Source organism: Helianthus annuus, chromosome 9, assembly GCF_002127325.2.
Source record: "Helianthus annuus cultivar XRQ/B chromosome 9, HanXRQr2.0-SUNRISE, whole genome shotgun sequence".
Lineage (NCBI taxonomy): Eukaryota > Viridiplantae > Streptophyta > Magnoliopsida > Asterales > Asteraceae > Helianthus > Helianthus annuus.
In genome coordinates this window covers 173,339,595-173,357,544 of record NC_035441.2, presented here as the reverse complement: position 1 = coordinate 173,357,544, position 17,950 = coordinate 173,339,595, and the positions used below count along the sequence as shown (strand labels likewise).

Sequence of the window (17,950 nt, the reverse complement as noted above, 5' to 3'; positions counted from 1 at the left end):
TTATACTTAACCACGTTCATGTCACTAACGTAACGTGTGTAATAAAGTCAAAATTGTGCCACGTCACGCGTGGGCATCACATGTTCATACTATTATCGTAATGTATGTGACGAAGTCACAGACTTGATGTTGCCGCCGCAACGCGTGGCAATGGTAAACATCTAGTATGTTAAGGTTTTAATATTTTTTAGGGTTATTGGATTTTAATAATCCTAAGTTTCACTAGTTGGCCGATAATAATCCCAACTTTAAAAATTCCATCCAATAACCCCAACTTGTAAAAGTTTGGCCGCCATTGATCCTTTTTCTGACATAGGTGCACTTAAATCAATTAAGGAGTCCTAAGGTGTAATTGAATCTATTGAGGAGACTAAATTCTTATATGTTTGAAAAGGATCAATGGCGGCCAAACTTTTACAAGTTGGGATTATTGGAGGGAATTTTTAAAGTTGGGATTATCATCGGACAACTGGTAAAACTTAGGATTATTAAAATCCAATAACCCTATTTTTTAGGTTCATTTAACAATACTTCCACGAAAATATTGAATATATTATTATTACATATTTAAACTTCTTAAAAGTTATACTCTTCCATTTATATGTTAAGGTTTTAATATTTTTAGGTTCATTTAACAATACCTCCACAAATATATTGAATATATTGTTATTGCTTAAACTTCTTAAAGTTATACTCTTCTATTTATATGTTAAGGTTTTAATATTTTTTATTCTGTTTATTTACTAAACGTATTAAGAATATGAAGAGTACATAAATACATATTCGATGAAATTAGCTTTGCCTTTTCTCTTCATTCTTATTACAGCATACATTTTAATAGATTATTGTTTTACAACACATTTTATAAGACGTTGATAACCCACGATATATGCATTTTATATGTATATTTTTTAGAACGGCAAATATGCATTTCATATACAAAGAAGTATTAAATAGGATAAAGATAGCTGTAACATGAACTCGTGGAGAGTAGCTTCGACAAAAGGAAAAATATGGAGGTAGACTTTTGTAATGAAAACTAAATAGATGATGTAATAGTAATTTGAATATTTTCCTTAATTCAACAAATACAATTCCCATTGGCGGGTATAGTAGTTCGCAACCATTGGCTGAAATGTGCGGCCGCTCCTCCCCTATTAGACCAACCAATTTATTATTTTACGCATGGTTTAAAATTATGGTTTTGCCCCGGAATAGTGTTTCTCTGCCATTGGTTCAAATGGGCGGCGAGCAATACCCATTGGAGCAACCAGTTTATTATTTTATACTCACTTTAAAGTTACAGGTTTGCCCCCCGTTAAAAAATACGGTTTTGCCCCAGCTTCAAAATACATTTACCCTTTTGCCCCGAGCTAAAAAATACCATTTCGCCCTCGGTAAAAAAATTACGCTTTTACCCTCAGGCTAAATTACGTTTTCGCCCCAGTTCAAAATAAAATTTTGTTCTTCCCCCGGCTCAAAATTACGAATTTACACCAGTTTATTATTTTATACTTACTTTAAAATTACGGTTTTTTCCCACAGTTTAAAATTACGTATTTGCCCCCAGTTCAAAATAAATTTATGCTTTTGCCCCCAGCTAAAATTTATGAATTTCTCCTCGATTCAAAATTACGATATCACCCTCAATTCAAAATTACATTTTTGCCCCCCGTGAAAAATAAAACTATGGTTTTTCCCTAACTAAAAATTAGGATTTTACCCTCGGGAAAAAAAATGATTTTCGCCCAAGTAAAAATAAAAATATGACTTTGCCCTAGCTGAAAATCGTGTTAAAAAGCCGCCTAACACTTTTTACTTTTTATTTTGAGTTAATTACTGTTTTCGTCCTTGTGGTTTGTGAAAAATCACTATTTCAGTGCATTAATTTAAAAATTGCGATTTCAGTCCATGTGGTTTCACTTTCATAACCATTTCAGTCCACCTCGTAACCATTTCAGTCCCTGTACTTACAGAATAAATGGATTGAAATGGTTACGAAAGTGAAACCATAGGGGCTAAAATGGTTACACAAGTGAAACCACAGGGACTGAAATCACAATTTTTAAACTAATGGACTAAAATAGTGATTTTTGACAAACTACGGGGACGAAAACAGTAATTAACTCTTTTATTTTTATCAAAACTATAGTACTGTTTTTTAATTGGTTGAGAATTGTTCGGCTATCGCCCCGGGCCGGGCATCACCTAGTAGTTAACATTTAACAAACTTGTGAACAGGGATACCACAAACCAGACTAGAGATGTAAAAAAATACATCCATAAACCTAAGTAGAAGAAAGTAAAAAGAAACCAAAAAGATATGTAGACCTAAGTAAAAAAATACATCCATGTCCAAGTGTTTCTTTTGTTCTTACGGCTTTCTTCCTTAAAATTGGTTATTTATTAAGCACGTCTCGATGTATATATTACGTTTGTTTGTGGGTTTTCAACTTTCATTTAGATCTAAGAACAAAATGAAAGTTGAAAACCCACAAACAAACGTAATATATACATCGAGACGTGCTTAATAAATAACCAATTTTAAGGAAGAAAGCCGTAAGAACAAAAGAAACACTTGGACATGACACTGGTCAAGTATAATGAGGGAGAGAAAAGACGGTGGGCTATACGACCGTTTAAATTAAATCAACATGTATAGTACAAGTATTTACATGGTTCTTGCGGTTCTTTACTAAAAACTGATTTTATATAGAATGACCCTCGTTAGAGGAACTACAAGGATCTCCAAAATTTGATTTCTCCAGTTCTAAAACACCCTGCAAGAACATGACATAATTAGCAAACAAACACATATACAACAATTTCTCTTAAATATAAAATTTAATGCTCATAAACCAACCTTAATGATCATTGTGGCTGCATCTTTGTGCAAAACTTCATTGTATTCGTGACAAGAAAGATTCTGACATACAACAAATGAACAATAAGCTGACACTTTTATATATAGAAGAAAACAATATAATCAATATCAGTAAGTAGTACCGACCTGAACACAATTGGGGCAACCAGTGTCCCCAGAGCAGCAGCAAGATGTTATAAGTTCCAATGCACCAGTTAAAAGTTCAGTGAAAATAGGTTGAACCTACATTTAGTTATACATATGTGATATTTCAATGTTGAACATACAAACTTTATAAAAACATGAAATTTATTTAGAGTAAAATGCCATTTTGTCCCCTGAGGTTTGACCACTTTTGAGACTTTCATCCAAAGTTTTGTTTTTTTGCATCTGGATCCAAAAGGTTTGAAATCTTGCCATATTCATCTGACTCGTTAATTCCATCCATTTTTCTCCATTAAATGAGGGGTATCTCTGTCTTTTTAGGCATTTTTTATTAAAACAAAAACACTATTAAGAAACAAAAATCCACCTCTGTTGACTTTCTAGTTATGACTTTTCTTATAATATTAAAAAATAGGTAAAAGGACGAAAATACCCTTGGACTTAATGTTAAAAATGGATGGAGTTAACAAGTAGGATGAAAATGGCAAGATTTTAAACCTTTTGGATCCAGATGCGGAAAATCAAACCTTTATACGAAGTCGCAAAAGTGGTCAAACCTCAGGGACGAAAATGGGAATTTACTCTTTTATTTAAAGGAAACATATAACTTTTTCTTAAAAAAGGTTATGTTCACCTGTGCTGAAATGCCTGTTCCTCCAGGATGGGAATCATAAAGTAGAATTCTTTCAGGAATATAACGAGTGTCATGAGGATTTACACACTCTGAAGCCAAGTCAGATGAGTTGCATATTATATATCTGCGTTCAAATAAGACCGTTAATTATAATTCAATCAAACACTATTATGTAAATAGACTTACAGAGGCACGATATGCAGAAGTGCATGACCAGCAGCATGCAAGCCTCCACGAAACGAATAGTTTTCTGTTTCCACAGCTGTTTTTATTGATTGTGGGACCCGGATCCAGACAGCCTACTCAAATCAGAGTCATTACAATATAATTAAACCGTCAACAAAGCAAGATTAATAACATCACCAGAGGCAAAAACTGAAAAACGTACCTGTGACTCGTATGTATAACTAGGAAGTGATAAATTAACTGTATCGAATACTCGGTTGCTTCCTTTCCATATACGTCTAAATCCAAACCATGTAGTAGTTACTTTGCATGGGTTTGATTGGGCGTTTGTTTTTGATTTCTGAATGTTACAAATCTTAACTGGGTAGGCCTAAAATATCTTACACTATTAGAATTTGGATAAGTATTAATGCTATTTTATTTATAGGATAATTTAGGCTCAAACTTACAATGTGACCGTTTACTACTTCAATATCGGTATAATCACGAGTCTTGGTGTAATACTTCAAGTCGGCTTCCTGACACAAAGCAATTTTAGTAGATAAATCCAAATTCTTGACTAAATAGGTTTTTCCCTGCTGCATATAAACAGCACCATCATACACCTGAAACATTAGTTACCGTAAGATTAATATATATAAGAGTAAAATGCCATTTTTCGTCCCTGAGATTTGCCCAGTTTTGCGACTTTCGTCCCAAGGTTTGTTTTTTCGCATCTGGATCCAAAGGGTTTGAAATCTTGCCATTTTCATTCGGATCGTTAACTCCATCTATTTTTTCTGTTAAGACAGGGGTATTTTCGTCTTTTTTGTTAACTTAAAGGGCAATTCAGCCTTTTCAATACTTGTACATTATGCTAAATGCTTGTATAATAAGTGAAAAAGACCGAATAGCCGTTTAAGTTAACAAAAAGACGGAAATACCCCTGATTTAACGGAGAAAAATGGATGGAGTTAACGAGCCAAATGAAAATGGCAAGATTTCAAACCTTTTGGATGCAGATGCGGAAAAAACAAACCTTTGGACGAAAGTCGCAAAACTGGCCAAATCTCAGGGACGAAAATGGCATTTTAGTCTAATATATATAAACATCTATTTCATATATCAAAAGAATATCCCCATAACCACCTGAAAGAAAGCTTTGCTCTCTTCTACTTCTTCTAGAAGTTTGTCGTTTTTCATGTCGATTATTTTATATCTCTCTGACTCTATTGCACGAATGCTAACAGTATGGGAAGGCAATTTCTAGTAAAAAAAACCATTAGCGAAGGTAGTTTAGATATTTAATCAACATAATTAATTTCGGATATTATATACCTCGTGCCCAATGTAGTTCCAAATTTCGGCCGTGGGGCCCCTGGAGGGATCGGTAGTAACGTATCCCTTACTTTTAAGTGACAGTATGGAAGATTTTAGAGATGGACCAAAGTATTTTTCATCATGAACAACACTTAGTGGATGTTCAAGAGATGCACAGACCAAGTGTTGTTCAAGCACCTGCTGGTTGTTTGCATCCACGTGGCAACATTCGATTGGGCCTCTGAATAGTTTATGAGGATACTTCATAAAATATTGGTCAAGAGGTCCTTCAAATGCAACATATATAGCAAGTGACGGTTGTTCCCTTCTTCCAGACCTCCCAGCTTGCTGCCATAAGCTAGTAAATTACAATAACTGGTATTGGTGAGAACATAGAAAAGAACGGAAAGATTAAAAAAAGAGTAAAATGCCATTTTCTTCCCTAAGGTTTGGTAAGTTTTGCAAATTTCGTCTAAAGGTTTGTTTTTTCGCATCTGCATCCAAAAGGTTTGAAATCGTGCCATTTTCATCCGGCTTGTTAACTCCATCCCTTTTTTCTCCGTTAAGTCAGGGCATTTTCGTCTTTTTTATTAACTTAAAGGGCAATTCGGTCTTTTGAATACTTGTACATTATGCTAAATGCTTGTACATAAAGTGAAAAAAACCGAATAGCCCTTTAAGTTAACAAAAAAGCGAAACACCCCTGACTTAACGGAGAAAAATGAATGAAGTTAACGAATTGGATGAAATAGCAAGATTTCAAACTTTTTGGATCCAGATGCAGAAAAACAAACCTTTGGACGAAAGTCGCAAAAGTAGCCAAACCTCAGAGACGAAAATGGCATTTTACTCTAATATAAAAATAAACAGAATCCAGCCGCGTACCTAGCTATACTACCAGGAAAACCTAGATGTAGGGTGACATCAATATGCCCAACATCAATCCCCAACTCAAGTGCATTTGTAGCAGCAACACCGCAAATTTTCCCGCCAAAAAACTCACTCTCGATTCTTCTCCTATCCTGTTTAATCATTTACTTAAAACGCCATCCTAAAAGCACATCTTCATGTATTTTGAAAACAAAAAGAGAATGAATAGTCGAATCTATTAACCTGAGCAGTATAGCCAGCTCGATATGCAAATATGGAATTTACAAGATTGGGTGCGGTCTTCTGAAGAATTTCACGCCTTACCACAAGCAATCATAACTCCTCAAATCAGGTGCATGACAATTATTGATTTATCATATAAAGGAAAACTGTGATGCAGAAAAGGGACACTTACGTATAGCTCAATACAAGTTCAGACAGTTTGCGTGTTTTGCAAAACGCAATGCACCGAAGTCCATGCTGAACAATTTCTGCAAAAAGACATGAAATTTCCAAGATTGGACTGCAAAAACAAATGTTCCGATCACTGAACCACTATTTTATGTGCCACATGTGTTATACAGATAGCCCTGTACCTTGAACGACCAGCAAAAACGGTTCTGTCATATTGGATGGTATTTGTCTTACTTCTAGTTCTCTTGGTTACCTGTAGTCAAATAAAGAAACAATTGGCACCTTGTAACTAGAACCCCCCCCCCCCCCCCCCAAATCAACAAATCTTACGGTTTTCATGTGTAAAGGAGGATTCCAGAGGACAAACAGTTTGGGGCCCGAAGGGCTGCCGTCTTTGTGAATTAACTCCATTGTTGGTAGACTCGCAAGATCCTAACGGTTAACAGAAAATGATCACTATACTGCAACTAACAGTTCTGTTAATGTATAGAAAGAATATAAAATCAAGTTTCTAAACAAACTATATATATTTGTTTATATCTTACCATTGCATGGTCACTGGGATTGGCTGATGTTGCAGTGCAAAAAATGAATGATGGATCGCTCCCATAGACTGCAAACATGAAAGCAGCATCTGAATGTATATATATTATATACACATTGTACAACCGTTTAGCATTTCACATTCAGATCCCGGTTTCCAAATGCTAAATTCGGATATTGGTACATTTATACGACTATAGGACTTTTTATACGATTAGAGTAAATCAATTATATACCATGAGCACAAAGCCGGCGAAAGCGCCTTAAAATAAGAGCCACATGGCATCCAAACGCTCCCTTATATGTGTGAGCTTCATCAATTACCACATACCTGATACATAAGTTTAGTATAAGGCCAAGATTATTTATAAAAAAGACAAAAAAAAAAAAAAAAAAAAAACCTTGTCTCTACACATAAAGACAAGAAATAACTTGGAAACATAACCTGACGTTAGATAAGAATCGCTCAAACTGCTTATGTAATGGCAAGATTGACATGTGAAGCATATCAGGATTTGTGATCAACTACAAAGAAGTTTGTAAAAACTTAGTAAATAATCGCATTGTTTCAAAATCCACAAATTACGAAAATTACCAGTCTAGAATTATCGCGCAACCATAATCGATCTTCCTGAGCAGTATCACCGTCGTATATTCCAATGTTTAAACCTACATCAAAACCTACTGTCATAGATAGTAATGCTCTTAGTTGATCTTGTGCTAAAGCCTGCATACATTTGATTTAAAGTAAAGTAAAGAAACCATATAAGTGAATGATGCTTGATAAAACTTAAGGAATGTAGTAATGTACCTTCGTTGGAAAAAGGTACAGAGCACAAGCTGAAAGATTTTGCGATAATACTTCAAGAACCGGTAGATTATAACAAAGTGACTTTCCACTAGACGTCATAGTTGAAATAACGACATTCTTTCCAGCCAAAGAAGCCTCAATTGACTCCACCTGAAAATACGTCAAGAGCAAGATGGAAATATAAATCGGACTTTCAAATACGCGCGTGTGTGTATAGAAAGATGCCAAATTTGTATACCTGGTGGCTATACAACTTTGAGACCCCTGATGATTTAAGCGCACATTTCATTCGTTCAGATAAATAAGATGGAATCTCCACAAAGTTGGCTATTCGGCCGTTAATCTCTTCAACATGAACCATCTGAAAATTTCATCGTAAACGATGCAGCATCGTATCTACGAATTAAGAAAGACACGTAATGAAACGAGTAAGAATAAAGATGACACCTGTCCTTGAGAACCAATGCCTGCTCTCAGATGCTCAACCATTTCTGTAGGTAGCAAAGGATTTGTCGCCTGTAAGGGAATACATTAATGAAACAGAAAACGATAAAAACGAAACTGGAAAAATAAAGAAAATGATGATATCTACATTACACAATGCTTCGGATGAAAAAGCACTTGAGGATTCAGACAAATTTCTCTTTGTTTGCTTAGCATCAGTTTTAGTTTCTTTATCATTTTTCTCATTTACATGCAGCAAAAGATCGTTCACTGAACATGATTTGATTTTCTCATTCCCCTGTTTTTCCTGCAGGAGTACATTTTTCTTATCAACTAACCAAAATTCTCAAACTAGTAATATATATATATATATATATATATATATATATATATATAAAAGAGAGAAATGTAACATCTACACATACCATAAATGATTTGACAATTGCATATAAATCTGCTTTGAAGGAACCTTCTCTTTTTTTCATAGCGTTAACTACTCTTGTGGTAGACAATTTTTTCTTGCCTATACCAGCACAACAAGAAGTTAGCTTTGTTGTAAAGTATGCAACCATAGTGAACTTGAAACCGGAAAAACAAAAACCATCATGATTGGCATTCAGCAACAGTTTGATTTACCTTTAACTGGGTACTCAGTATCTAATTTTGACTTAACGACAACAATCATGTTATTTGACTTTTTACACTCAGTCTCATCGTCAACAAATTGTATAACCTGCAAAGTTTGAGTGAAATGTAATAATGTATGATGTATGCATGTTTACACTTCAAAAACAATGGATTAAACTAAAAACTTGACACAATAAACATATGTTGTTAGTATTTGTAAGACGATGATTACTTGCACACAGTACTATAACAAGACTAGTTACCTTAGGGCAAAGCAAAGAAAGATTTTCAAGATCAGCATAATCAAATCCCGGTCCGAACTTACTTAACCGGTTCAAGCCTCCCTCCAAACTAAGCATGGTAACTTTTTTCTGCTGAACTTGAAGAAAAGCACAGTAGATGTTCAAAAAATAAAACGCCTTTAACAAAACCTTCAGCCAAGACGGACAAAAACACAAATAACTACTGCCAGCAGCATAATCCATTTCACCGCATCGTACATTCGCATTCCTTAACATACAACTCTTGGATTTCAAATCATACAAACAGTTAACGGACTCCAAAACCAGCATAAACTTCTCACAACCATTATCATCAAGCTCATCATCATCACATAACATGTTCAAAACCAATACTGCCTCATCAAGCAAACTATCAAAATTCCTCCTATCTGCTTCGTTCCGCGTGTCCGAACACGCGCCTTCAACGTCAACAGGCGGACAACTTTCGCTTCCATCAATCTCTCGTTGTCGAAGCGAAGACAGATCTTGCATCATATCCGACCATGCTGACTCAGCAAAACTGGAAGTGGAACACTGATGTGCATTTTGAAAACTCGTTTCACTCGCACTAACATCCACCGATTTCTGCTTGTCCTTTTTCGCAAACGGAATAAGAACGATAAACTCTCCATCGGAAATCATATTACTACTTATCTGACTCTGCAAACTTAGTTTCGTACCCTAAATAACAGAAATTGCAGTAATCAATCAATATATTAAGTTATTAGCCCTAATTGACACATTTTACACTATGCATATGTAGTAAACAAAAATGCAGACGATTGAAATACCTTATGTAACAGGTGGAAGTTCGGAGGCGATGCTGCGGGTGGAAATATCTGTTTGAGGAGAAGTTTGAGGTCTTGAATTGTTCTGTTTGAAGAAATTGAGACTGTAATTGTTTCACCGGTTAGGGTTCGGACTTCGATTTCGGTCTCTCTTTCGTCCATCTGTTCAAATCTGTTCGTTTGTTCTTCAACAGTGATTCGTTCTGTAGTGTGAATTCAATGGATTTGAATTTGATTGGAGACGATTCAATTGGGAAATTCAAATTCGAGAGTGGTTCGTTGAGGGGTGATGACCGAAACCTAGGGTTTTGGCGGGGAAGTTAAGAGGCCGGTTTTTACACGTTAAACCTTTGCGAGGAGAATTTAAAAGTTTTGTCCTTCAACTTTGATAAAGTTTCAACTTTAAACTAAAGTATCTTGATGTAAGAAGAATATATGAGCACAAAACTCATTAACTGAATCATAACTAAAATATATGAGCACAAAAGTGATTAACCAAATCATAACTAAAAATATTAATATATCAAACCAGAAAAATCAAAGACAATGGAAATCTAGTGTTTTGCTCAAATATTGATAACCAAGTATATCAATTCGGGTTTGGTTATGTACGTTTACAAAACTAGATTAACTAAACCACATCGATGTATAACGTAAACATTAGAAACTAGATATAATCATTAGGTAACTGTATTGCACCACAGTTGCGGGGATCTAGAAAATCTTTATAGGGGCAACGTTTTATATAAAAAGGGATAACAAAATCGAAAAAACGTCAATTTTTTTCCAAAATTTACACTACCGCCGGAGCGTCAAGTGGTAGCCCCCCTAGTAACATGCTAGGTCCGCCCCTGTTGCACCACATATATATATATATATATATATATATATATATATATATATATATATATATATATATATATATATATTTTAAGCTTAGTGTCATTAGAATTGAAAATTTCAATATGTACTAAAACAAAACATGCATGAAATGATTGAAATCGGTTGAACATTTTATTTTTATTAAATTTCACACAAAGTCTATTAAACATAACTCAATCCAAACCTAAAAATGAGGCCTCGTTATCAATTAGCCAAATCATAATTAAACCATCCCAAACAACTAATCAATAATGAAAAGTTGAAAACTTAAAATAAAATTAACTGAAACAATTAATTTTACATTTTTAATTACAAAAAAAAAAAAAAAAAAAATCTGTTATGTGCTTAAATTCAAATCATACACACACGAAGGAATGAACTGATTCTTATTTAAGTTTCTTACTTATCTTATCAAAACATTATTTGAAAATTTTTCACACACATACATACATAGATGATTCTAATCATTCTATACTAGGAAACCAGATTTGTGCAATATTGAATTTAATGTTTTTACAAAATGGTATCCAAATTTAAAACATTAATTTTGTTTAATTAATTCAATTAAAATTAATTTGGGAGGGAAACAACATAATTTGAAAAGCAAAAGGATTGATTAGTAGAAGACAAACGAGCATCATGGAGCAGTTTCCATGTATGTCTCATCCTCAACAATTCACATAAAACCGTCACATTTCAAAACATAACATTTCCTCTTCTCTCTCATCAAACATGAGTACTCCCTACACCTTTCAGAGATGTCGGATGAAAGATCTAATATCATGTTTCAACTTACGTAAACTTCCCATCAAGAAAGAAGCCGACGAATCCGATCATCAGAACCCACCACCATTGCCAATTGTTAATGAGGTGGAAATTGGAACGACGGTAGAGATAGGTGGACAAGAGTCGCCAGCGAGCTGGCAGTCGTGTGAGTCCGAGGAAGATGATTACATTGTGTTTTACTTTAAGGATGATGATGTAAACGGAGGCGTTATAGAGGAAAGAACCATCGAAAGCTCATTGGAGCGAAAACAAGACATTCGACGGAAGAAGGTTTGTTTAGTTTTCGATAAGTTAGCGTATTGTTTGTCACAGATAGTGTTACTTGTTTCCCGAGTTAATTGTTTTAATATTGTTTGTAGGAAATTGCTACGGAAACTAAAGAGAAGAGTGAGACAGGGGAGCTTAGAGTCCGAGACGTATTGGGCGAGTCAAGCGACTCGAGTGCGAGTTCATTTGCCTTCCCAACGTAAGTAACAACGACACATTATCATTTTAAAAAATTATGTCTAAACGTACCCCTCTATCTCAACATAGGTCCCATGGGAGATGGAAAATATTTTTTAATTGGTGGACCCCTCCCACAAGTTTGTGAGAGAAAGGGTACGTTTAATAGCACCCTTATAAATTAGTCAGTAGTCACAATCCAAATTAACACTCAAAAGTCAAAACCGACCCTTTATAGTGATTGTATTCCCTTGATAATTTGCAGAATTCAAAGGGAGTGGACGGGTAGCCCGGTGTTGATGCCAAGACCGGAAGGAAACAACAAGTCCGGTGGTGTTTGTGTTCAATGTTGTCAATTTTAGTTTTGTGTTTAATCATTCATATACCATGTTGACTTTTGATTATATTGGTCAACTTACAGAACTAAGCTGGAATTAAAAGTCATGGTAATGGACAAGATAATTTTTGTGGTTACGCGTATCTCAAAGGGTATAATTTTCATTTCACAGGCATTGCGATAACGTTAGGAAAATGATACATTAAAACTAGAACGCCTTGTATGGCGTTTCTTTACCAAAAGGACTTCTCTCTTTTGCCTTACAACATTTAACATTAGAAATGGAATATTTCATTTCTGTTTCGATTAGACATAAACATGTTTATGAAAATAAGTTTCTCGTTTACTTTGTTGTTTTAGATCCCATATTTTCGTCGTCTTTGTTAAATCACTAGTCAAAATTACTTAACGCTGCATAAGTTAAACAAGTATGCAGCAATGAACACATCACAAATCAATTCAAGCATTTAGTGACCGGCGCCTAGAAGAATATTAAGAATGTGAATGCTCAAATCTTATATTGTATTGAGTAAAGCTAACAGTATTGGTTGGTATGAATGGTCGGAAGTTACATTTCATTATTTATGCTTTTATTGTTGAAAATTATAAACATATATACAAATCCGACGAAGGGTAAGTCTAGGAATGTTTCTAGAGGGAGGCAAGTAGAGTAGTGTCAACTGTCAAACTTAGCATGACTTCTATCCACAAGGGGGACATTTATGAGACCAAGAGTTGACTACTGTTTCAATAATGTTCATCATTAAATAAATAAATAAATTGACTGTAGCGATGTGAAGTGCTTCGTCGCATATCATGCTCTTGTTAGTTGGTTATTTTAGTCTATAGGTGTACAATTTATTGTACTTTTAATACCTGACTAGTCGCAATGGATGATCATGGAGCTTTGATTATCACTTTCCTGGTTCGAATGATGTGATTTTAAATGTAGAATAAAATCGAATAGAAGGAAACACAATTGCACATGGTGTATTAAAAGTTGAATGAATTCATTATAAGATGATAGCTCATTCCTTAATGTGAAATGAAGAAGACACATGTGAAATATTCCTATTGTTAACCAGATTGGTAATTGAATTGTTGATGTACTTGTGGGGTTACGAAAAACCAATATTCAATATTCAAACACCATTTTGTACTTTGCATTCAAACTACACATCTAAATAGGTCGGGTACACATTGTCAAGGTTCATTTAACTACTCCATCTAGACGCATTTATGGTCCACCGTCAACAGTCCCACACCGGTGCCTCCCTACCAATTACACTTCCTACCATCACACCCATGAAAAGGTGAGAGACGAAAAGGAAGTAGGTCTTTTTTATTTGTAATCCATAGATTTGAAGTTTTAAAAATTGTAAAAGATTGTAAATTACATGTATACCTTCTAAGTAATTAAAAGCGTTGTATTTGAACAAGTTCAAGTTTAACTCTCTTTTAAGGCCATCCGGTGTGGGTTGTCTATGAATGGCGCCCCCTCCAAATGTGGGATTTTGATTGGCTTCTTCACCTACAATATGGGGTCCACAAGAGCCCCCCCCCCTCCCCCCTTCCAATAAGACCTAATATTACACTTACAAGAGCCCCTTTGGCACTTCTTTAGCCCCCCCCCCCCCCCCCCTTGGCGCCCATAGGGTAGAGGTGGGGCGTTATTGGCTGATGTGGAGGTGGGGCATCACTCCACACCACCCAACTTAATGAATAGTTAAAAATAATTTTGTTTGATCGAAAGCAATTCTAATTACCAAAAACAAGCATCATATATTTTACTCGAACTGAAAACATATATATTAATGTATCATGTATTTTTATAAATACATATATTTCTAAATTATTAAAAACTTGAAATTATTTAAAAAGTGTTAAACAAAATATAGAGCACGTTGAAGTATAACTAGTTTTTGAAAATTTCTATAATTTAAGTTAGTTTTTGGGATGAATTTAAGAGCATAATGATATAACAAGTAATTTAAACCATATACGATTAGAGTATGTGTTTCTGGGGCCGGGTGCTAGGCTCCGTCACATTGTAAACCAAGGTGCAGAACACCACAACGCCAGGGGCATGACTGGGTGCTAGGGGGCGAATGTGGAGCGTATCGTAGGCGTGGGGCTAAAAGAGGTTTTAATTTCTCTTTTTCTTTACTTTAATTTATATACAACCAATCATTTAGAGTCATCTTAACCCATCACCATATTTCACTTTTTACCTCTCCATAACTTACATTGATCGGTGTGAAAGGCGAAACCCCCACTCTATGTGACACCTTTTTTTTCACATTCAATCATTCAATGAAACACATAGTTTTGAACACATATACGGAACCAGTGGGCAATGAGTAAGAGGTACCGAAATTTGTGAAATCAGTAGAGACATAAAGTTTTACAAGTAAGATAATAGAAGCCCAATTAAAAAAAACTTCACATAAGTTAAAAAGTTTATGCCAAATGTAACGGCTTTCAACACCAAAACTACTTGAGTGTTGCAATGCATTCAACCAATCAGAAATTGAGTTAACTTAACCTGGAGTCATCAAAGAAGATAATTAAGCTGTTGATCAGAATTACTCAACCAATAAGACTGATCAAACGAACCCCAATCCTCCATCACATCTCCACCATTGCTTAACCCAGAATATTCAAACTCACCCCTTTTACAATCCCATTGTTGCCTCTGATCTTGATCTCGTTGCTGCATTAACAGTGACACTTCCGGTTCCACCACGGACGAGAATCCCACAGTTAACTCATCAGAAGATGAATTCATCAAGCTTCCAAACGTCCCCATCTCGGAATACAACTTGTGAACATTGTCGGTCAGCACAGGCGGTTCCAAACTTTGATCAAACACCGTCGGTACTGCCTCAGCCAGTGTAAACTGTGTCGTTTCCTGCGAGATCTTGATGGAGCTGGAGCTGTTGCTGCTGCTGCTGCTTCTTGAGCTCTTTTTCTTTGATCGTTTGGTTTTACGGGTACTACCACCAACTGGGACGTTGCGAAGGACACCGCCTTTGGTCCAGTAGCGGCGACATCCCTTACAGAAGAACCGCGGCTGGGAAAGGTTGTAGTTGTTGTAGTAACAGAATTTGGTGTTTAAACAACCACACCTCGGACACTTTAAATCACCACAACTACCGCGATCACCACCAGCAAACAAACTACCCGCTCTATTGCGGATGGATTGTATATCCTGCATTTTTTTTTTTCAAATTGTGTTGTGAAAATTTAATCCACAGACTTTAGCAAAGAGCAAGTGGTTGGAACTTGGAGGATGAAAAATAAGAAATATCTAGGAATGGAAATATGTGAGCGTCCACATCCCATGATCTAAAAGAATATGATTTAGTGGTTAGACGTCCATTTACGAAAATGACCCTGTTTGAAAAAAACAAAAAAAAAAAAAAATGTGGGGGAGGCAGGTGTGGTTAAATAGGTGCCGCCATTTTGGGTGGGTGATCATTCCTCCACGTTAAGTGGAACTATGACGTGTTTCCACAATAACTTTTTTTTTAATGGCATTTCCATGATAACTCATCAGCGGTCAGCCGACGTTTACGGTTTTGGGGTTTTCTTAATATTTGGCTGGAGATTAAATGGTATAAATTATGAACTAAGCATGGACACGGGATAAATGCTATACCCTAGGCATTATATTATACCTATAACATTTATCTTTAAAAATTACAATTTTGCCCCCAGTGTAAAATTATAGTTTTTCTATCGTTTTTGTTTTCCTTAAGCAAAAGTATAATAGTGTTTTAATTTATTTGGTTGACTCGGTGTAATTTTTTTGAGATCGTGTTATAAGTAGTATGTACAGGTAACCAAAACACGGACGTACATGTTATGATAGAGAAATATTCGGCTTAGTGCCCCGCAACGCGGGCGGGGAAATCCCCTAGTTAAATTAAATTCATAAAATTGCAAGTTTGGACTCCAATTCAACAACGAATGGCGGATTTAAATACATAAAATTGCAAGTACAAAGTTTTCAAGAAGTGCCTAATCGATATTTCAAGAAACTATCCTGTTTTTGTTGTTTTGGCCAAAACCTAAGCTCGACAAAATGAAAACAAAAGGAAAGTTAAGCAAATTTTAATAAGTTAATAGAAAATAATAAATAAAACATATAGAAAACTATACCCTAGGCATCAGTGCAACTAAAAGCATCTATAATAATAACATCAAATCCAAATACACACTGCCTATGAAATTGAAATTTATAGTGTTGATACACAAGGCATGGTGGTAAACGGAGCAGTAGTAGTCGTGTAAAAAAGTTATGAGGGATATATAAAAACTATTTATAAGTAAAAAATATAAATAATGCAAACTTTAAAAATAAATTATGTACACGTTTATTGATAAAAACATTAAGACTAGTACAATAAATACAAATACTTAAAAAATTGTTAACGTTTTACAATTTATAAATACGTTACAGACTAATTAAGTATTAGATAAATGTTAATTATTTTCAAAAAGATAAATGTTAATCAGTTAAATATATTTTAATTTGAAATAGGTATAGATAAGATCGAGAATAAAGTAACGATTTTTTTTTTTTTTGAGAAATGATAAAAATTAAATACATAGTAAACCACTTTATTTTGAATAATTTGTATTTTTCAAAGTTATACGATAATGGTGTGTGTTTATTTTTGGGTAAATGGTGACATAGCTTCCTAATTTTACCGGTTTTTAAAACACTGGTATGATTGTCTTTACTGCTAGATGGATCATTAAGATAAAATTTTCATTCCATTCTAGAATATACAGAGTAATCTTACACCATCAAAATTAATAATTTTTTTTTTTTGCATGCTTGATATCTTTCTTTGAATGTGAACTTGCATTCATCTTATATAGGTTTGGTGTTGGATTATAAGAAAAAAAAAATAGACCATTTCAATCCAACTGTAGGTATTTTTAATTTGACACATTAAGATTGGAATATAATCCAAATAAACTCATTCATGTGAATTTTTTAAGAAAAATGACCTATGCAACATATCCATTTTTTTCTTTAGGAGGTGTTTTGGCTAAACTTTTCAACACCTTCTTATAACTTATTGGCTTTTACAAAAAGCTAATAAGGAGAAAAAGTGTTTGGATGTTTTTCAATCTGCAGTATGCTTACATTGTGTATGATTGTCTTTACTGCTAGATGGATCACTAAGATAAAATCTTCATTCTATTCTAGAATATACAAAGTAATCTTACACCATCAAAATTAATATTTTTTTTGTATGCTTGATGTCTTTCTGTGAATGTGAACTTGCATTCATCTCATATAGGTTGGGTGTTGGATTCTAAGCTAAAAGAAAATAGACCATTTCAATCCAACTGTAGGTATTTTTAATTTGACACATTAAGGTTGGATTATAATCCAAATAAACTCATTCATGTGAATTTTTAAAGAAAAATGACCTATGCAACATATCCATTTTTTTCTTTAGGGGTGTTTGGCTATGCTTTTCAACACCTCCTTATAACTTATCATGGCCGGCCTTGAAGGTGGGCGGGGAGGACTACCGGCCAGGGCCCGATATTTT

The 17,950-nt window shown here is 34.7% G+C and overlaps 2 protein-coding genes across 2 annotated transcripts; both read right to left on the bottom strand.

Annotated features, from left to right (window-relative positions):
- Window positions 1-2,609: 2,609 nt before the first annotated feature.
- On the bottom strand, window positions 2,610-10,264 carry LOC110879670 (uncharacterized ATP-dependent helicase YprA). Its single transcript, XM_022128185.2, has 26 exons — window positions 9,929-10,264; window positions 9,120-9,818; window positions 8,866-8,962; window positions 8,655-8,752; window positions 8,378-8,536; window positions 8,233-8,301; window positions 8,024-8,146; window positions 7,786-7,935; window positions 7,570-7,701; window positions 7,420-7,499; window positions 7,211-7,305; window positions 6,977-7,044; window positions 6,762-6,863; window positions 6,614-6,684; window positions 6,433-6,540; window positions 6,261-6,336; window positions 6,033-6,169; window positions 5,166-5,505; window positions 4,977-5,093; window positions 4,298-4,453; window positions 4,051-4,218; window positions 3,849-3,961; window positions 3,663-3,786; window positions 3,011-3,106; window positions 2,864-2,926; window positions 2,610-2,780 (listed from the first exon to the last, which is right to left on the bottom strand). Exons 1-26 carry the CDS (start codon window positions 10,085-10,087, stop codon window positions 2,709-2,711), a joined length of 3,672 nt encoding a protein of 1,223 aa, XP_021983877.1. The 5' UTR covers window positions 10,088-10,264; the 3' UTR covers window positions 2,610-2,708.
- A 4,476-nt stretch (window positions 10,265-14,740) lies between these two features.
- Window positions 14,741-15,700, bottom strand: LOC110879672 (dof zinc finger protein DOF5.4-like). Its single transcript, XM_022128187.2, has one exon. The coding sequence runs from the start codon at window positions 15,589-15,591 to the stop codon at window positions 14,929-14,931; it is 663 nt and encodes a 220-aa protein (XP_021983879.1). The 5' UTR covers window positions 15,592-15,700; the 3' UTR covers window positions 14,741-14,928.
- Between the last annotated feature and the right edge of the window lie 2,250 nt (window positions 15,701-17,950).

What these genes read in the sequence shown, in the direction of transcription:
- LOC110879670 (XM_022128185.2), bottom strand. Translation starts at nt 10,087, where the DNA reads ATGGACGAAAGAGAGACCGAAATCGAAGTCCGAACCCTAACCGGTGAA. An exon ending in CAAAGTTGTATAGCCACCAG is followed by an intron (nt 7,936 to 8,023) that starts GTATACAAATTT and finishes ACGTATTTTCAG; the next exon opens with GTGGAGTCAATTGAGGCTTC. An exon ending in ATCCCAGTGACCATGCAATG is followed by an intron (nt 6,864 to 6,976) that starts GTAAGATATAAA and finishes GTTAACCGTTAG; the next exon opens with GATCTTGCGAGTCTACCAAC.
- LOC110879672 (XM_022128187.2), bottom strand. Translation starts at nt 15,591, where the DNA reads ATGCAGGATATACAATCCATCCGCAATAGAGCGGGTAGTTTGTTTGCT.